Source organism: Perognathus longimembris, chromosome 4 (assembly GCF_023159225.1).
Source record: "Perognathus longimembris pacificus isolate PPM17 chromosome 4, ASM2315922v1, whole genome shotgun sequence".
Lineage (NCBI taxonomy): Eukaryota > Metazoa > Chordata > Mammalia > Rodentia > Heteromyidae > Perognathus > Perognathus longimembris.
In genome coordinates, this window is record NC_063164.1 from 3,336,048 (window position 1) to 3,361,097 (window position 25,050).

At 56.7% G+C, this 25,050-nt stretch overlaps 1 protein-coding gene across 1 annotated transcript in view; it reads right to left on the reverse strand.

The window, feature by feature from the left end:
- Window positions 1–25,050, reverse strand: part of Agap1 (ArfGAP with GTPase domain, ankyrin repeat and PH domain 1) — a 411,357-nt gene that overhangs the window by 58,296 nt on the left and 328,011 nt on the right. The window contains 1 exon segment of the mRNA XM_048344473.1: window positions 1,857–1,934. Coding sequence (XP_048200430.1) covers window positions 1,857–1,934 — 78 coding nt within the window.

Here is a 25,050-nt window from a genome sequence, read left to right on the forward strand (position 1 = left end):
GCCCAGGCTGGCTGGGAACCGTGAGCCTCCCTCGGATTTCAGCCTGCTGAGCTTAGCAAGGGTGACGGGCGTGGAGCCGCCTGCCCCACGTCACGCACGGGGCCTGGGATGCTGGCTGGACGGACGGATGGACGGTGGACGTTAGTCACCTGAGCAGTTAAGGCTGACAAGTGAGCAGCTCTGCAATCCTCCCACTCGGTGGCCCAGAGCCCCGCCGGGCCGCCGGCTGCTGCCGGGTGACCCCCTCCACCCGCAAGGGGCGCTCCTCACCCTGCCCCGCCCTGTCAACCCAGACCCCCATCCACATGTAGAGAAAGAACCCACAGAGTTGAGATGGGCACAGGGCAGAGGGATGATATGCACTGGAAGCCCAAAGACTAGTATTAAAGGGAAAAAAAATCACCACGGGTGCATTAACACCTTCTAAAATGCAATGGGAAAGGATAACTGAGTGTGACCGCTCCTTAAATTCTACGATTTCCCTTCGGTCTTAACTCTCTCTCTCTCTCTTATTTGTTTTGGAGGCTGAATGCTTTCAGAGAAGGCACCAACAAGCCAAGCTCCACTGGTACCTGAACAGACAATTTCCCCTTGAGCAGAGGAAAAAAAAATTATGATTAAAAAAATGGCTCTTTAACAAGCCATTGTGCAAACGTAGTTTTGTTTTCTAGATTCATTTCTTTCCTGGCTGAGAGCCGGGTCTTCAGTAGCGAGACAGGAGTAATTGTGAAGGGTAGAGAGAAAGAAGATGGCGGTATAAATCAGCAAAGGTTAATGACCGGGATGCGAGCGGGGGACTTGTTTACAGAAATAGTGTGCAATTTAAAATTTACAAGAGATTTAATGCCACCGCTTGGTGATCGCTAAAATCAACAGCCCAGAAAACAGTGACATTAAGAAAAATATTACAGTTATAATCATTCCCAAATAAGTCAATTAGCGTTAGGGCGCGAGCTCACCATTACTTGACCCATTTGGCTTGTACTTAAGTGAAAAAAAAAAAATCCCCCCATTATCCCAAGCTCGCTGGACTGCGACCTGTTTTGCATGGCCCATCTTCTACACCAGCCTCCCCTCCACGACCCGGGCCATGGTGACGCTGTTCCCTTGCCTGGCATCAAAATAATTCTGACCCTTGACATTTGTAATCATAAAAAAAAAAGGCAATTTATAATTGTGTTGTTCAAATGAAGGTGGGAAAAAAAATTCAATCTGCTATTATACAAAAGCAATGACGGCTGTCTTCGGTGAAAAAAAGAAACGCAAGTCAATTTGTGAACTTTGGCACCGGACGACCTTTAGAAACACAACAATATACGGAATTTACAAGCAATAGCAGCCCATGCAAATGGCCCGGGCCGGGCCCCGCTTGCCTCCGGATTAGAGCGGCAAAGAGCATTATGGGGAATGCTTCGACAAAACAAATTAAGACTGTTACTTAAATGTCACGGCACACTATTGTATTTGGCTACAGATCATTACACCTGATACTAACACTTTTAAAAACTGTAATAACTTGGGAAATATTACACTGAGTGCCCACATGTATAAAGGAAAAAGAAAAAAAAAAGGAGGAAATAGGTTTCTGAAGTAATTTAAACATCACTACTCTACGACTGGAGGGAAAGGTCAAAATTTAAGTAAGCTGAAAGGATCGTGAGTGGTCAAATAAAACACACAAACAGAAAGATGGAGAGACCGGAGGAATGACTGGGCAAACACAGTAAGAGCATGCGGTGGGCTGGGGGGGGGGGGCGCCTGGTTTCATGTTTGCAGTGGAGGGGGGGGGGGGGAGGGAGGGGCCGGGAGGGAGGGTGGAGAGGAGGGCGGAGGAGGGGAGGGGGGCGAGGCGTTACCTTCGGTGTTGGTGCTACTGCTGCTGTATATATTTCGCAGGCTACCAACACGGTTTAGTTTCCATGCTTTGCGTTTGGCTGCATCCCGAGAGCAGAGAGGGCGGGGGGGGAGGGGGGAAGAGAGAAAAGGAAAAAAAAAAGGAAAAGAAAAAGAAAAACAAATGAAAAGGGGAGAAAAGAAATGTCAAAGTAGCACGCGAAGTCAGCCCCGAGCCGGGGCGCGCGACGCGGTGGGCGCCCACCGGGCGGGCGGGGGGAGGGCCGGGGAGGACATGCACCCCACCCCGCAACCCCGTGACCTCTCCACGCAGAACAGGCACGCCACCCCACCCCCCGGACCCCGCAACCACAGAGGCTGTGGATGCGGCCTGTGTCTGCACCCTGCGGAAGGGAGGCCTCAAAACCTCGAGAGTGCAGAGGAGGAGTGTCCTCCAACACGCCACGCACACGCGCACGCACGCGCACACACGCACACAGGTTTGGAGGTGGGCAGCAACCTAGTGATTACGAGGCAAAGCACCAGGGCCGTTTTCCTAAGGGAGGAAATGGAGTCCGCCCTGCCCAGCGCTGGGACGTGCGTGCGTGGCGGGGTCTGAAGGGCTCCCGGCTCCCCGCGCGTGCCAGACCCCCTCCCCCGCCCCCCAATCCCCCGCGAAGGATGTGGCGGTCAGAGGTGAGATGCAGAGCCCGGTGCCCGGGCCGCAGCCCTTCCGCGGGGTGTGCAGGACAGGGAGGGGGAGGGGGTGCTGGGGCCCAGTCTTCAGGCCCAGGTAATGAGAGACTGGGCCCCACACACATCAAAAGGCGGGCTGGCCGGCGGGGCCTGCCCCCCGGGCGGTCCCCAGGACGGGCCGGGCAGCGGCGACAGTCGCCCTGGCCACCTGTATCAAGACTCCCACAGCCAGGAAGAGGACCCACCGGAAGCTTCCTGTGTGGGCAAACGCGCTCTCATGTGCACCGGGTGAGACCCACGGGTTGGGGGCCAGGCCGACAGCCGCGTGCAGACCCCTGGGCACGCGGACCCCAGGCTCCCCGAGTCGGGGCGGGCTAGGTTTTCTGTGACATTGAGAGGGATGACACACACAGGCAGTAAGGACACTTAGGCACTGGGTGCGGGCTCTGCTCACGCACACGTTCTGGAGGGTGAACATCTAACAACGACTCTGTGGCCTGAACATCAATAAGTAATTTAGTAAGAAATGTAATATGGAGTAGACACCCACGGTGGGGACTGAGGCCCTTTTACCACCGACATTTTTCTTTCATTTTCTCTCTCTCTCTCTCTGGGTGGGTGCTAGTACTGGAGCTTGAACTCAGCGCTGTGAGCTCTTGCTTGGTCTTTTTTTTTGGCCAGTCCTGGGGCCTTGGACTCAGGGCCTGAGCACTGTCCCTGGCTTCTTCTTGCTCAAGGCTAGCACTCTGCCACTTAAGCCACAGAGCCACTTCTGGCCATTATCTGTATATGTGGTGGTGGGGGAATCGAACCCAGGGCCTCATGTGTACGAGGCAAGCCATATCCCCAGCCCCTTGCTTGGTCTTTTTGCTCCTTGGCTGGTACTCCACCACTTGAGCCATACCTCCACTTCCAGCTTTTTGCTGGTTAACTGGAGATACGGGTCTCTTGATCTGGATCGGCTTCCGATTACACCCCCAGATCTCGGCCTCCTGAGTAGCTAGGATTGCGGGCGTGAGCCACCGGCACCCGGCTTTCTATTTGGTTCTTCCTGAGGAGCTTCGGTTCTCGTCCTATCTTCAGGGTCTAGCTATCTGGACAGTGTCACCTAAGCGCGCGTCTTGTGGCAGCACGCCTGGGAGGGGAGCCTCTGGGGATGTGTCAGTACGTGCATTAGCAATGAAGGAAACCGAATGGCACGGTTGCAGAATGTGTACTTTGGGGGGCTTGTCGCCGGGTCCTGCAAGGCATGACAGGGCCCGCGCAGAACTGCGTACGTGCTTCATTTGTCAGCACCTAAAGCTCTAGGGTCTTGGTCCGTATTTACAAGTTCTAGAAAAAGAAGTAGCCACCAAGGTGCTGCACTGTTGAGGGCAAACTCACCTCTTCCTGAAACATTTACATATAAATAGGCCGAGCACAGGCTGGCACCTGCGCAAGGGAGGGTCGCTCAAGTGCAGAAACCTCTTTCCCTGGCGGCTTTATGTCTGGCATTTTTCATACCCTGATCTCCCATTACCATAGGGATGTATAAGCAGGAAGAGAACTTGCGGCCTGCTTTTCTATTAACCTATTGATGAAATAATCAATTTTAATGTGTAAAGTGTCATGCCTTTTCCTTCTTCTTAAACAAATGGCCGTTTTCTGGCGGATGCCAAGGTCCTGATAGGCGCATTTGTCTCCCGGGGCATTGATTGCGCTAAGTCTCCAAGTGCAGGAGCTTCTCAGTGAGAAAATACAATTGTATTATCATCGATAATGTCTCGGGGTGCATGTGAGGCTGCTGCCCGGCCTCGCTCACAGAGGACGCGGAGACACCGTCAGAACGGGGCCCCAAGGCCCCAGCCCGAGGCCCCTGGCGCCCCGCTGCGCGTGGGGCTCCGCGGTGGGCGGATCGGCGCGGGCGACGGCTCCGGGGCTGGGCTTTCACCTCATCTTTCTTTTAATTACGGTGTCAGGTTTTCAAGTAATTTTAGGAGCCCGGTTTCTTCTTCTAAACACGGGCCGCCAGACCTATCCTTTTAAGAAGCGGCACTTCCTCTGCTTTCGGGCGCGAGCACAGCCGGCGTGTCCCTCCGGCAGCTCTGCTCGCTGGGCAGGCGGCAGCCGACAGCTGTTTAAAGGGCACGGCCCCGAAGACGCCCGGCGCCCTCCGCGGGCACGACACCTCGCGGTGCACGGCAATCTCGGGTCAGGTGCGGAGTGAGGGCAGACTGTGCGCTCGCAAACGAAGCAGAACTTCCCGAGGTCTAACGGGGCCGGGAGGAAAGTCCGCGGGTTGGGGAGGGGCCGTCACCAGCACAACAACACGGCTCTGCCATACAGCAGCGGCGAACCACGAACCGCGAACTCGGGCCAGACAGACACCGGGCTGCGCGGTGAAGAGCACAGAAATGGGCCGTCTGAGCCAGACACGGCTCGGTGTGGCTGAGTGGCCACAACCGAGATGCACGTCTGGGGGTGATGCTGGTTACGACGCACTCACTACGACTCGAGATGTCCACAAACACAGGCTCGCTCCAGATTAAGGAGGCCAAAAAACGTTTCCTTCCGTGCCCCGCGACGGGAGCTCTGCAGACGTCCCTGCCGCTGTGGGCTGAGTGGCTGGAGGAGCAGGGCGGCCGTCCAGGGCGGCAGGCAGGGCCCGTGACCCCTGGCCCGCAGCCTGCGGGAGCTCGAGGGCCCGGGGGTGGCGGGTGCTTTCCTCTGCTCCCGGGCCGCCAGGCTGGCAGGTCACCCGAGCGTGACGCAGCGTGCAGGGAGAGCAGCGCACGCTCTGGTTCGGGGGGAGTTTCTTTACAGCACCTGACGGCTACGCCAGCCCCGCCCGGGGTCTGCATGACCGAATGAGGCCCCGCACAAGGCACTCAGCTCCCCGTAATTACTAACAGACAGCCAGACGCTTCAAAGGGACGGGCAGCAAGGAGAAATGTGCAAATTACGACTTTCCTCAAAGTTAGAGTGGCTGGAATCATTTAGTGCTAACAGCTCCCAATTATGACCTATCTCCTTATTTGGGGGGAGCTACAGCTTTTCAAAGGGGGTTTATGTGCTCTTGAGAGGACTTAGGAGGCAGGCAAGTGTTCTGTTCGTTTTTCTCTAAACCAAAATGCATTTACTCTTCTGAAAGCATGGGAAAGCCTGAAAACCAATGGGAGGACGGATCTCCACGGTGACACTCTCTCCACTAGCTGTCCAAACATGGAATAACAGTATTCCTTAGTTGGTCTGGCATGCTCAAAAGAGCAGGGCTTTGTCCTCAACTCTTCTTCCTTCGCTGTAGGAGGAAGCCACAGACGTATTAATGTCCCCTCCGGTCTCGGGTGACAGGGCTCTTTGTTGATTACATAACTATTCCTCGGATAGCGGGCGACAGAACCGTGTGGCCATGAGGCCCGGGCCAGGGCTCATGGGCCGTGCTGGGTGTGTCGCGGGCGGGCAGGAGCGACGTCCTTGGCAGGGACGGACGGCGTCGGGCTGGCTGAACGAGGGACACGGCAGCCCTCAGAACCAATGAGAGGGCAAACAGGCCCTGTGACCTACGTGGCGGAAGGGGCTGGGTTGAAGAGGGGTGTCTCTCATTTGCAGGGGGCCACCACGGGCCCGAGAGGAGGCTGCGGCGGTCCCGCGTCACTTCTGAGTGTTGCGTGCCCAGTGCCTCATGGCCTTGGCACTGCGAGGTTAGGGAGGGGGCCAATGTGGTTAGCGCTGGGCACGTGGACGTTCATGTGCCCAGCGGGACGGTGTAGACATTTGGTTCTCTTCTTCAAAGGAAGTGGGTCCTTTCCCCCCCGCCCCAAAACGCAACCCTGAAGCTTCTTGTACTGTGCCAACTCAGGACTTGAGCTGCGGGAGGGCCTGGTACAGTGGCTGCTTTCTGGGGGAGATGAAGCTCAGCCCAGGGCCAGGCGAAGACAGGCGACGCTCGTTCAGAAAGCACCACCCATCTCCGTGCCACAGAAAAACACCCCACGCCGCTCAAAACTCGGGGAATCGGTTATCAGCCTAAGAACGCAGGATGGCTTCCTTCACAGCGACCCTTTCCCCTGCTTGTGCCTTCTCTCTAGCACTTAGCTTAGAAACCTCGAATGCCTGCAATGGAACGAGGCTGGGGATATATGCACGGGAAACACCATTAGCCCCACAACACCGAGAGTGAGAACACAGCACCGAGTCCAGGACGCACCACAACACCGCGGGGCCTGGTTTGGTGGAGGACTGATTTCTACTCCTAACCTAAAATCATACTGCGTTACAGGTGAAGGGCGGAATGACGTGCTTTGGCGTTAACACCGAAACGAGGAGTTTGGCTACACCGTTTTCTAACTTGGAGCGGGATGGCGGGGAAGCCGTAGCAGGCGGGCTGAGGCTTTGCGGGGCGGGAGGTGGCGGCGGGGTTTGGGGGAGACTCTCGGGAGGAGATTAGACACGGCTGGAAGCGTTGCTCCCGCACCCCGGAGGACAGCGGATCGGGGAGCTGAGCGCGGGGCTCTGCGGCCTCCCGGCTTCACTCTCCCGGGCGCGGTGTTGGAATGGGGGGGAACGGAAATGGGAGGGCTGGGCCCCCCCGCATGGCGGACAGAAACTCTGCCTTTTTAAACCCTGTCATAGCGTAGGGTTGGACAGCTGGCGTTCGGACTTGAACGTGCACACACGCACACGCACACGCACAGATTGTAACAAACGAGGGCCATATCCGCTTCCTAAGCTGAACCATGTACACGCGCTGCTCCTCAGGGGAGGAGTGGGGTCACACAGCCCGGCAGCAGCGAGTCTGGCCCGGCCGGGGCCTGGTGGGGACCCCCCGGAGGCCCCACCGCTGCTGTGTGAAGGCGGCCACGGGCCGAGCGGGGAGACCAGCCCCGGCCGCCCGCGCCCCCCGAGACAGAAGCGAGTGATAATGGGAAACAGTCATCTTTTCATCCCTCCTCCCTCTCTGTCTTCTGTTTTTTTTTCCCCCTGTCAATCTCTCAAACACAATATATTGCAGGCTTTCTTTTTTTTTTAGACTTTTTCTCTTAAAACATGAAATCTTTTTGCAACCATTCAAGGAAAAAAATTGTTTTTTAATAAAACCCCAAACTGCATGATCATATTTCAAAGGCAATGAGCAGTTACAGCGACTAATCAAAGGCATAATTATTTAATGATTGCTGCTCACGCTCTTGCACAGGGCCGTAATTGAGGGGCTGTGATCAGTAGACCACCAACCTCCGTGCGGGAACCCGCATTTGATCAGCCGCTGACACCCCCCGCTCTCCTTCCCCGCACACCGCCCCCCCGACCCGAGCGCGCAGGTGATACTATCTGCTAGGGACAGCCTTGCCTTTTCCAGCCAAAGGCCTGTGCAGAAACGCCTGAGTGCCCCGGTTCTAGAACACACATGAAGTCAATCAAGAACAAAGACGGGAGCGGAAAAGTAAGAGAATAGAAAGCCTTCCACTGATGCCCGTATCAGAAGGCATTCCTTTACACACTGATGTGATGTGCTGCCCGTAAAACTGCTTTGACCATAACTTCACAACTTCTGAGTGAGCTTCTCAGTTACTCTGAATGATTAAACAAGGTCATTACTGCCCAGGAAGGCCTGGGAAGGACTGTGGTGCTGAGATGTCAAAATAACAATAATAAAAAGTCTTATTTCTTTCATTTACAGCTAAAGAGTTCCATTTTATTCTGGTTTAAGCAGGAGTGCATTATTATTATTATTCCAGAAGCCAAGTTAACTTCGTATCAGCTTAAGAGCTAATGCGTCCTTTGCATTTTCCCTTTAGAGTTCTTATTGGTATGCAGACATAGTTATCACATTGCAATTGTATCCTGGATGCAGGTGTGTACGTATTAGTGCGAGGGGCTGTGCTCGCTTAGTTATCAGCAGTTCCTTTACCATGGCACAGTAGGTCATAATTGAGCCATGTTAGGATATTTAGCTATTTCCAATTTTATGCTAGTAAGAATAACAGAATCGATTTCTTTTTTTATTCTTTAAGTGCCAGTACTAGGCTTGAGCTCAGAGCCATGAGCTTTTTCTTACCTTTTCCCACTCAAGGTTGATGCTCTATCACTTGGGCCACACTTCCATCTTTTTGCTTGTTAACTGGAGATAAGAGTCATGGGATTTTCTATCTGTGCTAGCTCTGAATCTTGAGCCTCAGTTCTCAGTCTGAGTAGCGAGGATTACAGGGGTGAGCCACCAGGGCCCAGCAGAATCCATTTCTTATAGATAGAAATGGTCCCTTACTAAATATTTATAGGCATGTGTGTGTACGCACGGTAATGTACATACGCGTACTTTCTGTGTCACCTGCACACCCAGCCTCAGATCTTGATTTCTTTGAATTGGCCAGTACTGGGGCTTGAGCTCAGGGGCTCCTGTTCTTGTTCAGTTTCCTTACTCACGGCTGGTGCTCTACCGCTTGAGCCACACTTCCAGTCTAGAATTTTGCTTGTTAAACAGAGACAGAGTCTTGCAGACTTTTCTGTCTGGCTTAGTTTCGAACCATGATCTAGGTGACAGTGTCTTATTTAGCTACAATTATAGGCATCAAGCCACCAGAACTCCTTAGAGGAAGACTGATTCTAGGACTGAGGTAGGAGAGACGTGAGCTCAGGCCGGGCATGGCTTAGTGTCAGAGCCTAAGAGTTCGGAAGGTACTAACGACCCCCGGTGGGAACGTGGTGCCAGCTGGAAGAGCTCCCAACGGCTCCGGCGGGCACAACTCGACACAACGAAACAGGGCCGGGTCACCGCGTGCAAGGGGAGAGACGGCGAGCAGGAGTCCCACGTAGCCTGTGCAAAAACGTGAGGACGCCACCTCCCACTCGTGTGTGACCTCTCCCCAGAGCTCAGCACAGGAGGGAAACCAGGGCCACCCCTCCATCCAGAGGACCAAGGTCAAGGCCAGCAGTCTTCAAGCACGTGGATGGGTTATACGTGAGAGGAGACAATGGGAAAAGTGAGTAACTCCGCAGCAAGGCCAGTCCTGAGGAAGTCATACATAGTAACTATACGTAATACATATGTGTCTATTTCCCTGACAAGCTCTCCCTACGTGGTCAATCCTGAGGAAGTCCTATATAGTAACTATACGTAATACGTATGTGTCTATTTCCCTACAAGCACTCCCTACGTGGTCAAAAACAAGCAAGTCTAAGAAAATACCCCAAACCAGAGAATACGAGGGAGGCAAGACAACTCAATGAACTGTGGATCCTGACATGAAATCTAAAGAAATGTGAATGAAGTGCATACTGCATCATAATGGATCAATAGCGGGCCTTGTAACAGATGCACTGAACTAACGGAAGGTGTAACAGGAGACACTGTGTGTGTGTGCGTGTGGAAACTGCCTCAGCCTCTTCTAGAAAGTGGTCTGTTAGTAGCCTACACCCGTAATCCCAGCACATAGAAGGCGGAGGCAGGGCCATCCTGAGTTCAAAGCTAGCCTGGGCTACTGGCATCCCCTCTCAAAAATCACAAAACCAACAAAAACAAAAGCCTCACAAGAACGCTGTAATATGCATTCCAGGCAGGCAGGAAAGGGACTGTCTCCTCCTCCTTCCTTACACTGTTCCCATGGCGTGAAAGGCGAGGTGGCCCCGTTAACTCAAGGGCAAAGGACACTCCCAAAGGGGATTTCGATCTAGTTACAATGGAGTACTTCTTCCACTCGCCACGTTTTGCCAGTTAGAGGCACAGCCTGGGTGCCACGGTGACGTCTGGGAGCTACACGGGCAGGGCTGCGCTCGGTGCTTTGATACGGCGAGGGCGGGCTGAGAGGGCGGGCTGAGAGGGAGGGCTGAGAGGGCGGGCTGAGAGGGAGGGCTGAGAGGGAGAGCAGAGAGGACGGGCTGAGAGGAAGGGCAGAGAGGGCGGGCTGAGAGGGAGGGCAGAGAGGGCGGGCAGAGAGGGCGGGCTGAGAGGGCGGGCAGAGAGGGCGGGCTGAGAGGGAGGGCTGAGAGGGCGGGCTGAGAGGGAGGGCTGAGAGGGAGGGCTGAGAGGGAGGGCAGAGAGGGCGGGCTGAGAGGGCGGGCTGAGAGGAGGTTTGTGGACTGACATCCTTTGGAGGCCACGTTTACCAACACCCATGTTTTTCTGATCCTGTGATATCTTCTGGGACCTGCTGACCGTATAATTACTTTTGCCCTTTTTTTGGGGGGGGGTGGTGAGTTATGGGGCTTACATTCAGGGCCTGGGTGCTGTCCCTGAGCCTCTTTGTGCTGAAGCCGAGAGCTCTACCCCTTGGGCCACACCACCACTTCTGGTTTTTGAGTGGTTTCTTCCTGAGCTGGCTAGAACTGTGATCCTCTCATCTCAGCCTCCCGAGTCGCTAGGATGACAGGCGGGAGCCGCCTGCCCCCGCCCCCCCCCCCCCCCCCCCCCGGCTGCTTTTCCCTTTCACAGATCACAATGCACTTCAGCCAAAGTGTATCTCGTGTGAGCACCATTCCAGGCAACCTGCGGTACCAGCTTTCCGTGATCAGAAATGAGCTCTGGCCCGCTGGGAAACGAGTTCAGACTTGTGTTGAATTCGGCACAGTAATGTCGCCTTTTGAATAATGGTGACAGCAGACTAGAGATAGGGACTTGAGGACGTGGCTCTGTGGCTCAAGCGGTAGAATGCTAGCTCAGGGACAGCACTGGGGCCCTGAGTTCAAGCCCATGACTGGGAGGGAGGAGAGAGAGAGAGAGAGAGAGAGAGAGAGAGGGAGGAAGAGGGGAAGAGAGAGAGAGGGAGGGAAAGAGAGAGGGAGGGAGAGAGAGAGGGAGGGAGAGAGAGGGAGGGGAGGGTAAGAGGGGGGAGAAGAGGGTAGAGGGGGAGGGACAGAGGAAGGAAGGGAGGGAGGGAGGGAGGGAGGGAGGGAGGGAGGGAGGGAAGGAGAGAGACAGACAGACAGACTGAGCTGTTCTAACTGGCATTGTGAAAGTCGTAGAGACACACCAGCAGCTAGGCCCGGGTCCGGGAAGCCCGACACCTAGACTTCAGCTGCTCACGAACCCACGCCACCTGGGGATTTCTCTGGAGTTCTTGGGGAACACAAGCCACATTTGAAAGTGCAGATGGTACTAGCTGCCGGGCAAAGGGCCAGGCAGCCACCAGGCCACAGGCAGGCCTGGGCGCAGGGCAGGGCGGGCTGCAGGCAGCCACCAAGCGTGAGGACAGAGCGGGACAGGAGTCCAAGACGCCCTCCCCGGCAGTGCCAGGCGCCGGGGGCGGGAAGAGCGGGCGGAGGGCGAGGGAGAGGGGCCGAGGGCCCGCTCGCAGCTGCACCAGTGGCCACGGGTGGACCCGGGGCTCTGGGCCGTGGGGCCCCTCGTGCCTGGGGGGGGGACCCCTCCCTCCACACACCGGTGCGCCCTCCCCCGAGATGACCTTCAGGCCAGCCAAGGACAAACACGGAAGACGTCTTAAACAGGACGGGAGGCAGGCGTGAAAGGCCGGCTGGATGGTGTGGCGTGTTCGGGGACGCGCGCGGTCTGGGGCCTGGCACTCTGCATTCCTCCGAGGAGCAGGAAGCACCGCCGGCGCCTCGTCCTGCCACTCTGGAGCCGGTGCCCGTGCAGGCTCTGTGCAGTGAACGCCATTCGAGACCCGCGGCTGCTCTCCATCCGTGGGCACCCCGTGTCCAACACCTGAAAAGTGCACGGTCTTCCCTAGGAGGGGCAGGAAGAGTCCAGAAGTGTCGTCCTCCAAGGCCAGCCACCTCCAATAGAAATAGAGGCGATTCTCCCTGCTGGGACACCTGTAAGGGGCGGCAACGACCTCTCTGGAGACAGAACTTGCTAGCACATTCTTTCCCTATCTCTTGTGATAAAACTGGTCACAAGCGGTCTGTCTCTCTGTCACATCCGCTTTTCCCGTCTCACTTTTTGTTTTTCAGATAAGGTCTGTCTTACTCCTTGCTGGCTCCAGCGACCACTCACCCCCCGTGAACGCAGCGATGGCCGTGTCCGTTACGCTTCCGCAGGCGTTCGCCACGCTCCCAGGCCGTCCTTCGCTCTCTGCCCCGCTGCGCGCGTGCCTCCACGGCAGGGGTGTGCGCGCCGGGAGGGGGTGGGGCCGTCTCGCCGGCCGCGCCGTCTGGGAAATGCCTGGGAGGGCGAGGACCAGACACAAACACCCAGCACCCAGTCCTGGGACGCGGCGGGGACCCGGAGCTCCCTCCCCGCGACCTTTCGTTCCTGGGGTTGTCACAAGTAGTCTGTATTACTTTTGTAATTGGAAAGATAAAAACAAGAACCCAATATGCAGCTGTCCAATGACCCAGACACAAAGACTGCCCGAGAGGGACGTTCTGACAGGCACTACCCAGGGATGGCTATAAACAAATTCTTGAAGGATGTCTGCGCATGTGAAGCTGGCCCGAGGCATCCTTCCTGGCAGTAATTAGAAGCAGACCAGCTGTCTTGCAGGCCGCTCTCAACTCGCGACGATAAAACTGCAGGCGTGGCGTCGGTTTGCTTTGGACATGCAACAAGATGACCCCAAAATGATTTCAACTCGTTACACGCAAGTCTGAACACACCAAAGCCGGAACGACGCCCCGCTTTACACGGCTCGGACATGACCCAATGTTCAGGGACACCCAAGAGGCGCGTGCCACGGGGCCTCGCGCTCCCCCTTCAACCCCCCCCCACCAGCGGCCCACGGACACCAGCACCGCCACCACCGTCACCCCGTCTCGGTGGGGTGGCCCGCCCATCCCCTCCACCGCCGCCAACACAACACCATCACCGCCACCGGTACGTCACGCCAGCCGCTGGTACCCCCCCCACCAGTATCACCACGAAGAGTGCCTCCCCCGGCACGCCATCCACACCACCCCATCAGAGCCAGCGGCACCCTCCAATACCACCATCACATCACCGCCCCCCCCCCCAACTCGCGCCGATCTCGGGCACGGTGCTGAGAACTTCGCACAGCTTCCTCTCGCTCGATTAGAACCAAACTCTCCCATCTCCATCCTGGGGCTCCGTCTCCCAGTTTTCCCGTGGGGAGGGGAGGGGGGGCCCAGGAGGTCAGCCACACGGACGTCAGAGCCCGGGGCTCAGCCCCGCGCCCCCACGCTCCGGGCCTTTGACTCTCAGCCACGTCTACGCAGCCTCCGGCCATCAGCTCTCCGTCCCATGGTTTACCGCAAGGCGGTCACAGCCCAGACGTCCCCGCCCCGCAGGCCGCACAGCTGGGAAGGGCGGGGGGCAGAGCGGCGGCCACACGGGACGGGCAGGGACCGCGCGGGGGCCAGAGGACCCGAGGGCGCCGCGCGAGGGAGGCAGAACCACCGCGGGCAAGGCCCGGCGTCTCCCGTGGCTCCCGGCCCGTGGCCCCGTGCTGGGGACGCGCGGCACTCGGCGGGGGCTCTGCTTCGCGAGGTCCCAGCGCGAGCACCGCCGCTCGCCTGCGCTCGGGTCCCTGCTGCGGGAGCCATGGCGGGGACCCCCCCCCCGCCCCCCCCCGCCCTTCCCCTGGACAAACAGACGCCTCGGGGGGGACGGAGCCCTGTGCCCGTTCCCGGAGACCTCGGTGCTGCTCCTCCAGGGGGCTCTAAGGCCAGTGGGGCCATCGGCTACAAGACACGAAGCCGGAACAGCGGTGGATCCCTGTGAGGCCAGCCACGCGGGGGCGGTGGATCCCTGTGAGGCCAGCCACGCGGGGGCGGTGGATCCCTGTGAGGCCAGCCACGCGGGGGCGGTGGATCCCTGTGAGGCCAGCCACGCGGGGGCGGTGGATCCCTGTGAGGCCAGCCACGCGGGGGCGGTGGATCCCTGTGAGGCCAGCCACGCGGGGGCGGTGGATCCCTGTGAGGCCAGCCACGCGGGGGCGGTGGATCCCTGTGAGGCCAGCCACGCGGGGGCGGTGGTAAGGAAGTCAGCTTGGAGTTGGCTTCTGGACAAACCGCGAGACCTTATCCCAAAGCCATGGGAACAGGAAGGGCCGGGCGTGGGGCTCCGGGGGCGCAGCGTCTCGTGGTCAGTAAACCCAAGGCGACGTGTCTCCCACCTCGGCACCAACCACCAAACCCAGCCGGGTAACTAACCAATCAGCTACCCAACCAGCCAGCCAAAGCCTGGTTGGCGTTTCAAGTACATGTAATGCAACAGAAGGCTCCGGGGAAGGTGAAAGGAAGACACTCACCCATTTACTCTTCTCATAGCGGCACAGAAATGAGCCGCACGCTCTGGGCCCCCAGAGCCTGTCTGCTTTCTAACTACAGGGTTCCGGTGGGCGCGGGGGGGGGGCGGGGAGAGGGGAGCCGGGGGGGGGGGGGCGGTGAGCTCAGCCTGTTCCTTTGTGGCAGGCAGGCCAGCGGGCCGGCGACCAGGGGTTTCCATCCCGCGCAGGCGCGGGGTGGCTGTTCACCGGGGTGACGGAGTGACACGCTGCCACTAATCGTATGCTGAATAATGAAAACGACACAACTGATAAAAGGGTTCAATCTGGAGGAAAGTGATGGATCACCTCTCAGTTTACCGGCACGGCTATTTGCGTGACAAACGGCAGGCGAGCCCCCGGTTAATCTGCGCGCGCATCCGTGTCCACTCGGAGGGCCTCGGCGTGCGTGTCCACGTAACCAGGAATGGCTAATGACACCCAACCCGGACGCGGGAGGCAGGCTGGATTCGGTCTTTCATCAAGACTGATCTCTAAATCAATTTGCACCGCGGGATCTTTTTGGGGTGGGGAAAGGAGGGGTGAGGGAGAGGTGAGATCAGCACCCCTGGGGAAATAGAACGGTCAGAAGGCTCACAGCACAGATGACTTCTGATTGGCCCCGCATCGCTTACGGATCTCTCTGATCACAATCGACGTGGGCCGTCAGAGCGAATGCCAGGGCTGTCTGCCGCCCTGTGGTCTCCATCCACCCGGGACGTTACACCAGAGCAGATGCACCGTCTGGAGTTTTGCTTGTAAGTAAAGGACACCATCCCCACCCTGTGACCGGAGGAAATGATGGGAACGGTGTCTACGGGGAGGAGAGCGCCCGCCCGGCACAGAGGACGGGCAGACGGCCTGTGGGCCTCTCCTTGCACGGTCACCTGTCACAGAGAGTATCGGCAGCCAAAGATGTCAGCCTCGTGTCAGGAAATGAATTCTGCGTGGCTTAAGCTGTGCCTCAAAAAGCACGTGGTCTCATCCTGTTGATTGAGCGTGGCAGGGAAGGCCCCACGCACCGCCGCTACCAGGCAGGCAGGGAAACGCAGCGCGTGGAACACGCACGGTACAGCAGACTTCAAGTAAAGGTGGATTCAGACCATCAGAGATGGACGTCTTGCTCAGGACAGGAAACCACGGGGAAGGAGGCCTTGTCACGTGACCTTGGGGGACGCTGCAGAAGCGGCCTTCCCTCACACCTGCAGTTTTAGAGGCACGGGAGATGAATCGGCCACGCAGTCCGGGCCCAGGGAGGCGTGTGTTGGCCCGTGTCCCGAGCGGGCTCTCGGCGCCGCGCGACGCCGGAATTGCGCCTGGGATTTATGGACCTTCCAGAATGTTCTGAGTTCTCATGCTCGTGAAATCCCATTGCTCAGTGACTGTCCCAGATGGGAAATGAAGAGGCTGCCGGGCTCTCCAGATGACAGTCCTAGGCAACGAACAGTGCTCTCCGGGGCTACCCCAGGATTTCTCAGGGGTGTGTGACACCACGGCAAGGCTGTGCACAGGTTATCTTAGGGTGCAGCGGTGGACGGATGTCAGTATCAAAGGGCTTAAGGAAGGTAATGATTTTCCTTTTGAATGGAGGACTTCGCAGAGCTCTTAGCTTGGAACGTGCAACTGAAACTCCAAGAGGAAGACAGATGGCAATCAATCAGAACCAGACTCTGTCGCGCAGGTCTTGCTGAGTTCCAGCTCCTCGAGGCAAGCTTTGAGAAGCACTGGCTCAGGTCACAGAAAACACACCGGGAATCCAATCAGCTGTCCGCACAGGATGACACAGGTGATTTTCTCCCGTGCCTTCAAGACCTGGCATCTGTCCGGCACGTGCACGCGTGCCAGGAAGCGCCGGACGGATCTGCCTCTGCGTTTTCCGTTCAGGTGCAGGGAAGAGACTAGCCGGTGGGAGGTGTTTCGATCGTGGCGCCGTGTACACAGTCACGTCGCGGGGGAGGGACCACCAGCCACGATTGAGCCCCGTGTGGCGTGCGGGGTCGGAACCTGGGAATTACTCGTGGGGGGCCGGTAGGGGGAGAGCTCTACAGGTTAACCACAGCCTCTCGTCAAAGTCATTCTCTGGTCATCCACATGAAAAAAATCCATGTTTTCACATACAGCGCCTTTTCTTCCCTAATGCCAATAACTTTTGTTTACATTGTACCTGGAGACGCTGGTGCCAAAGGTCTTTCTAAGCTGTGTGGCTGTGTGGTCAGAGAACCTCTCCAGCCTTTGGAGGAGGTGAGACAGAATCGACCATCACAACAGCTGTGGACAATGAGCCACGTCTACTCCCGGGATGCCGTGGGTGAGACACCCCCACCCCCACGTGGGCAGGACACTCAACGCCACACATGCGTGTCAATGCCTTAGACACTGGAGAACACAACTTCAGGGGCAACCCTCACGACAGAATACAACCGTGTCCACGAGTCTCTCTTGGCTGAGCCAAGAGCGTCTGTGAACATCCCGCATATAATCTGGCATCTGCGAGTAGCTTTTTCCTATCTGCAAACGGAACCCCAAGAAAGGAATCTGATGGCAGGTCGTGGGGGCTGTGGTCCCAAGCACTGGAAGTCATGTGCTCCATGAATCCGGGAACACGACTGCACCCCAGCTCCAGCTCCAGCACCGAGATGGGCATGGAGAAGGAACCGCCCCGCCCCTGTCTGTGAGAGTCGGAGCCGGGCTCCTGGCCCAGGGTCACTGGGAACGAAGCCGCAGAGCAGACTCACTGGGACCAGAGCAAACACAGAGAACTCCGGGTGCTTGGCAATGCTGGCTGACTTGTTTTCACGGAGAGTGAGGTTAGGTCTAAGCATGCCTCAGAGGTTTGGATCTGTGTAGAATCTGACTAATAATTCAAGAAGACATCACAGAAAACTATTAGAGCCAGAGAGAACATCTTCCTAAGTTGGAGCACTGACAAGAAATAAAATCCTTACAAGACACATTTCAGCCAAAGAGAAAGTTCTTCATTAGGAGAGGGAACTGCAAAGTGAGATGTCTTAATTACCCGTGAAACAAGTTAGCCTTGTGTGACTGCTTTGTCTTTAGAGAACCAGGGAGAGGAGAAGGCCCTGTGCTAAGTGCTTAAGTACTTTTGTCTTTTCCCACTTGCTGGAAAACTATGCTGCCAGTATATAATTGTACACGACGGAAGTAGCCAGAGGATATGCAGAATATTCAACAGTGATATTCACAAATTAAAACATGGAGAAATAGAAAATGGATAAATGGGTTCTCCCAAAGTAGGTCTTGGGCTGGGAATACGGCCTAGTGGCAAGAGTGCTCGCCTCGTACACATGAGGCCCTGGGTTCAAATCCCCAGCACCACATATGTAGAAAACGGCCAGAAGTGGCGCTGTGGCTCAAGTGGTAGAGCGCTAGCCTTGAGCAAAAAGAAGCCAGGGACGGTGCTCAGGCCCTGAGTCCAAGGCCCAGGACTGGCCAAAATAAATAAATAAATAAATAAAAGTAGGTCTCAGTTTATTGTACAGTGGGAAACTGACGTCTGATCAACTCATTCTAAGGACATGAGCAGGGCCCGGGGCCCGGGGGAGGACTCAGCTCCCTTGGAGGTTGAGTCCTTTCACCCTTCTGTGGGCCCCCAGGTCTTGGGGTCTCGACCCCACCCTGCCTGCAGGACATCCCCTTACTGGCTGGGGCGCTCTGCAGGGACCGTGGCACTTGCCATCCAGGGCACAGCCTGTCCTGGCACCTGGGCGGGACGTGTCCCTGAGGTCAGGCGTCCCGCCTTGTGCGTCTCTCCTGGGACACCCGCCCCGGAGCCCGGCCGCCTGCTGGCCACGGGGGCCGGCAAGGGGCAGGCTCGGCACTCGGCAACCCGGGGGGGGGCGGGGCCGGGCTGCCAGCCCCCGCCCTGGGGGTCTTCCCGGAAAGGCCCGGGGTGACGCAGGGCAGACCCCGAGGACCGGGCCTGCGCTAGCCGGGGTGGCATTTTCAGCAGGGACAGCTGCACGCAGCAGACACTACGGGAGAAGGACCCTTCCCAGAGGGCGGCATCTAACTGCGGGGTGCGGGCTGCTGACAGCACCTCACCCCCCCACCCCCCCACCCCCCCATGATCATCCTTGAGCTTGTATGTGTCTGAAACTACTCTGAGAAGACAGGAAGAAGCCAGAAGCGTCTGGGCACTCAAGACGGCCGAGAACTGGGCCTGTGGCGAGGCGCCGAGAGAGGGGGCGAGCGCCCCGCCCTGGCTCCCCGCAGGCCACCTGAGTCCGGCGCTAGTGGCCCCTCCCCAGGGGCAGGCCTGGCCTCTTCCGTGGGCCTGGCTCGCTAGCTGATGCCTCTAGTCCCTTCCCCAGGCCTCCTGCAGAGCAGAGCCTCTGTTCCCGGCCTTCGTCACGCGTGCTTTTCTTCCTAGAGGCTCCGCAATTCCACGGTCCCCCTCCAGCACCCCCAAACTCGGTGCAAGGCCTCCCCAGTCCTTACACGTGGGCAGCTCTCTAACTGTGGCCACGGTGCCCACGACTCTCTGTAGCCAACCTCTGGGTGTCAGTGAACGGGAGAACCACCCCCCAACACTGGAGGGCACTGTTCAGGGTTCCCGCTTCTTCTCCAGGCGGCCCCCGGGGGCCCAGTTAGGACAGGTTCCTGGAGGGGATTCTGGGTGACGTTAACTGCTGACTTGGGGAGGAAGAGAGGGGGACTCAACTCTCACCATATACCAAGCAGGAAGAAGCCAAGCGACCGCGGTGGGAAATATATTTCTATAATTCACAGGGAGTTTGCAAGGGTTTACTCAATTACAGATGTTTTGGCAATTCCTAATTATAGACACACACACAACACACACACACACACACACACACACACACACACACACACACACACACGAGGCTAGAAAACGGCAGAGGCTCAAGCCTGTAACCCTAGTTAAGGAAGGCGGAGAATGGAAGATTGTGGTCTGAAGCTAGCCTGGGTGGAGAAGTTCCTGGAACTCCATCTCAGCCAGTGGTTGGGCCTGGTACTGTATTCCCCAAGAACACTGTTTCCTTGATTATGCCCTGATTTTCTTTTTTCTTTTTAGTCCTGAGAGCTCATTCACCTGTCTAGGTAAATTTGCTCATTTATGCTCATTTATAAATAGACCATTAAAACAGATGTTAACTTCCCAAAACAACAGTCTTTGAAAAACATTGATCATTTGCTCGGCCAGCGTTTGATCTTTCCCAAGTACTGTAAGAAAGCATTTTTGTCTCTTTGTTGATTCATGGCTCGGAATCACATAGGACCAAAGCTTAACAGGTTGTTCTTAAGATGGAGGAATGTCCTTTCCATCAGCTGTCATAAGAAGCTTTCACACGGTATGACGCTGGACCACTGGAAACGTGCGGGGAAAGGCAAGATTTGAGGGGAAAGGCAAATACGGCCTCATGAGGCGAGGGAAGGTCATGGGGGCTCGTGGAAGGGGGGGGGCGCGCATGGGTGCATTGACACCTGCGCCCCGTGATCTGCCCCACGCACGTCTGTGGCCTTGAGCAGGTGAGGTGAACTTTACGACCCTCGGCTCCCTCAGTCGTAGAAGTGAGGTGCACAGCCCCCGCCTCACACACTCCTGGGGTGGGAGGCACGCACGCCCAGCTGCGCACGCGCGGGCAGCACAGGGCACGTGGTCCACCGGGCGCGTTCTTCCTGCTAATGAACATTCAGCTGTGACTTCCCGCGTGTGAGCTGACTTTCTCCCCTTGTAAGGCAGCATCACACCGTGTCTGTGTTTGAATGGAATATATCTTACTATTGGGAAACAGAGAAAGAAAACAAGCCGTGTGTGTGTGTGTGTGCGCGTGCGTGTGTGTGTGTGTGTGTGCGTGTGTAACGTGAAGTTTGGGATTCTGCTAAGTTTCCCCAGAGCAATCATAGCTTTTGCAGAGAAAGGAAAAGTCGCTCCCGCTGACAGGGAGCATGGTACAAGAACAAAGCTATCTATTGTTTTCGTTAGGAAGAGACAAATCAAGTCAATGCAGTGTCCACTAGGAGAGCTGGAGTCTGACCGCGGGAGGGGCTCAGTGGCTGGGGCACCCGACGCCGCTCTCTGCCGAGATTAACATTTCACACTGACCACTGGCTCTGGGGGGCCCATGTCTGTAGCCCTGCAAAACAAAAGGAATTCGTAGGGCACTGGTGGCTCAACACCTGTATTCCTAGCTAATCAGGGTGGAGGACCAAGGATAGCAGGTCGAAGCCAGCCTGGGCAGGAAGGTCCATGAGGCTCTTGTTTCCAATTCACCACTGAAAAAGAGGTCAGAAGTGAGCTGTGGCTCAAGTGGTACAGAGCTAGCCTTGTGCAAAAAAGCTCAGGGGCAGTGCCCAGGCTCTGAGTTCAAGCCCCAGAACCGGCAGACAAAAGATAAATAAATGGACTTTGAAAATTTTGCAATTTGATGATTCTAGAACAATCTCTTGGGCTGGGAGTATGGCCTAGTGGTAAGAGGGCTCGCCTTGTATAGTATACATGAAGCCACGGGTTCGATTCCCCAGCACCCCATATATAGAAAATGGCCAGAAATGGCGCTGTAGCTCAAGTGGCAGAGTGCTAGCCTTGAGCAAAAAGAAGCCAGGGACAGTGCTCAGGCCCTGAGTCCAAGGCCCAGGACTGGCAAAATAAGTAAATAAATAAAAATTAAAATAAAAAAAGAAGAATCTCTTAGCTAAGAATCAGAATTAAGAGCACAATATGGGCAAGCAAAATTCTTGGCTCAACATAGTGGTCTCATAGATGTTTCCGTTTACTTAATCACAGGCCTTTTGCTTTGGTTTGCCAGTTAGTACCAGTGCCTGAGCTCAGGGCCTGGGGATTTATCATCCCTTAACTGTTCCCCACTGGTGTTCTACCACTTGAGCCACAAGTCCACTTCTGGATTTTTAAAAAAAATTGCTAGTGTATAGGAACTAAGAGTCTTACAGACTTTCCTGCCTGGGCTGGCTTCAAACCGTGCCCCTTGGGGTCTCGGCCTCCTGACTAGTGAGGATTACAGGTGGGAGTCACTGTCCCCTGGCTTAACTTTCTCCCAGGTGAGATCATGCATCCTCCTTTCAAGTATGCCTGGAAAGGAGAGCATAGCCTCACCCGCGAGGGAGCGGCCCTGGGTGCGGGGCAGCGGGACAGGCCTGGCCAGCCGTGGAGACGTTTGCTCCACTGTCATTGGAGGGGCCAACCACGGCAGGGGGGTGGATTCATTCCCCAAGTTTCCTGCACAGGAAACTATCTTTGGTAATTAATGCTTTTTTTTTTGTCCAGACAGACACAGAGAGATCTCTTCAAAGCCGGGAGGCTGGGCTGGATCAATCCAGGAACCCGACGGCGGTGGCCAGGTACCTGAACCTGTCGGCGCTCAACACGGGGGGGCTCGCTCCATGTCGAACGCGGCGACGCGGCTTAATATCGCCCCACATTAGATCATTAAACAAGAATTAGATGGAAACGACGGATGCCTAAAAATTGACTAGGAGTTCAGATGCTCTAAATGGATAGTCTGTCCATTTCTCACCTGAAGCCCTCTCCAAATGCAGTTTTGCTATTAAGCAAAACCCAAAGAAAGGTAATCAATTCCAACTAAAAAGCACTTATCCTGGGACGATGGCGTGCGGGCACTTCAGACCCTGGCTGCCTGCCAGAGCCCAGACAACAGCCATCCATGTTTCTGACTATCCGAGGAGCACAGGGGCCATGCATAATTGACTGGAAGATGGGTTAAAACTGTGCCCAATCAGTGTGAGATCAAAAACGCGTGGAATATTCAGCGCCACTTGATTACACGGAGGCCCGTCCTCTCGCTCTCCTCATGAAATCTCTTCAAGGTCCACAGTACTGTAATAAGATCATTACTGTCAAGCGGTACGAATTGCAGGCAATGAGTCTTGGGATGGGGAGTCATACTTCACAAGCTCCCCTGGTTTCTCTCTCTCTCTCTCTCTCTGTCTTTTTTTTTTTTTGTATTTTACCACACGCAGAGGCAGCAGGGCGACGAGGTGGCAGATAACGATCACTGTGTGGGAACTAGAAAGGCACTTTTAAGAAAAGGCAGAGAGAAATCAGCTTCAGAGAAACTAAAACATTTTTTTTCCCTTTGCTGTTTTTTCCCCCTTAAAAAATTAAATAGAATTAAACTGTGTGCAGTAGGCGCTTTTCATGATGCTCGGTATCATGTCACTGAATAGAACCATTGGGTAGATTTTCATATTTCAGCAAAACCCATTAGCCCACAGACAAATGGCCAATTTTCTCTACGTCCCATGTACCAAAGCAGCTCTGGCTAAGTTGTGTGAGTGTGTGTGTGTGTGTGTGTACACACCAATGGCTGCCCAAGTTTCCCCTGTCCCTGCTCCCTTCACTGGTGACACACCCAGGTATGGGTACCTGGCACCTGCTATGTGAGTGAGAAGAGGCTGGAGCTGGAAAGCAGGAAGACTGTTGAACCATCAGAGTTTGTCCTCAACCACTCTGAACCGAGCACTCATGATGCATCACGGTAGAGTGAGAGCAGTCACCACTAAGGGAACGGGAGCCCGAGGAGGAAGGCCTTTGATTAATGTGTGAGCCAATAAAAGAGGGACTCGGGTGACTGACAGGCAGCTTAACCAATCACTCTCTGCCCCCTTCAACTTCAGAGTGTCCTTCAACGTGCTTACCCCGGCCCCATCCTTACAATGACACAGGAACTGGTTCACGCACCTGACTGAAATGTCGCTGAGTCCACAGCGGTCGTAAGCCAACCGTGTGTGCTGTAAGTGCAGGGGAGCTGGACGGCAAGCCTTTTGCCTGACGCTGTGGGAACGCTCCTGCCCACGCGGGCTGAGGAGCCAGGTCCAGCACCGCAGGGGCGTCCAGCTTCCCGGGGCGCCTCAGGGAGCGGGGCGCGGAGCCCGCCGTGCCCGCAGGCCCACTCCTGGGAGCCTGGGAGGGAGGGCCACGGGCCTGCCGGAGGCGAGTTTCCGCGCCCGGGGGGACGGGACAGGTGTGAAACCAACCCAGATGTCCACTTGCTGGAGCTGGGCAAATGGCCACTCAGCCTTTTCCCCTCATCTGTGCCAATGAAAGACCTCCACCCCTCCCTCCCTCCCTCCCTCCTCAAGGGGGGGGCGCTCACTCCCACCCTCACAAGGACTGTCCCGAGCACAAGGTGCTTGTTTAAGGGAGCGTGGCGGCTCGGGGTGCGCCCGGGCTTTGATGCCACACCCCAACAACGCACCCCACGCCCGGGAGAGGAGCGTCGTGACCGGCAGCACCGCTTCTGACCAGAGGGCCCACGTCCACGCTGCGGCATGGGACGAGACGTGGGCAGGGACGCGTGGATCCCTAGGCCGGAAGTGGCTCAGGACGGGCTCGCTCTGTCTCCCCCCCTTTCCTTCCCTCTCCCCTCACGGGAAGGCCGCTGGAGGACACAGGGAAGGAGCTCCCTCCCCAGCCAGGCGCGGAGCCGCGTGGGATCCCAGGGCTGGACCCGTGGCCTCCGTGAATGCCGGAAATGAACCTGTGCGTCGGCCCTCCGTTTTGATTTGGCTTCCTGGGCGTAGACGAAGGTGCACGCACTTTCACTCGCCCCTTTCCGTCTGCCACGCAGTTTTTACAGGTGGGGGAGGGCAGATGCTCTTCCCGCCGCCGTGGGGTCTCCCGTCGACGCTGCACCTTGGAAGGTTTCTCCCGCACGTGGGGCCGGTGGCGCTCGGTGGCGTGCGCGTGGGCCCGAAGCTAACCCCTTCAGTCTGTGTGGACTTAAAAAAAGGGAACCAAAAATCCTCTCCTGTGGGTTAGTTCATCATGATGGGAATCCTCTGTTCTAGCTTTCCCCGCTGTGATCGAGCCATCTTTGTTTATTTCCGACCTGCGGACTTCCACAAAGGATCTAAGAGCGCGTAGAGCTCGTGCGTGTTTGTGTCTGCCGGGCCGGACCCTGCAGGACGGCTTTGGAGACCACGGTACCCAATCTACGATGTCAATGTCGGGAGTCAACCCAGACCTGTCAGTGGCAGCGAGTTCATTCTCTGGGAAGCTGGACTCACCGTCCAAGAGCCGTCTTTGGAAAGGGGATTGGGGCGAGCGAGTCGGCCGCAGCCCGCTGCTCGAGGGCAGCGAGCCCAGCCAGCCCCCGGCCCTGCGGGCAGGGCCCAAGCCGATCCCCACGCGTCTCACACGCACGCACACGCGCAACGGCTCTCAGGGGCTCTTCCGAGACACTAGCCGACTGCTGCACGGTAAGGAGGTCTCGTGACGATCTCATCGTGGGAAAGTCAACTGTGGAGTTTCCCGGCGGAGGGGAGGCCGGGCTCCTTGCGGGGTGGCCGACACGGGGCGCAGACACGCAGCAGATGCGAGAGAAAGGGGGTTCCAGGGTGACAAGTG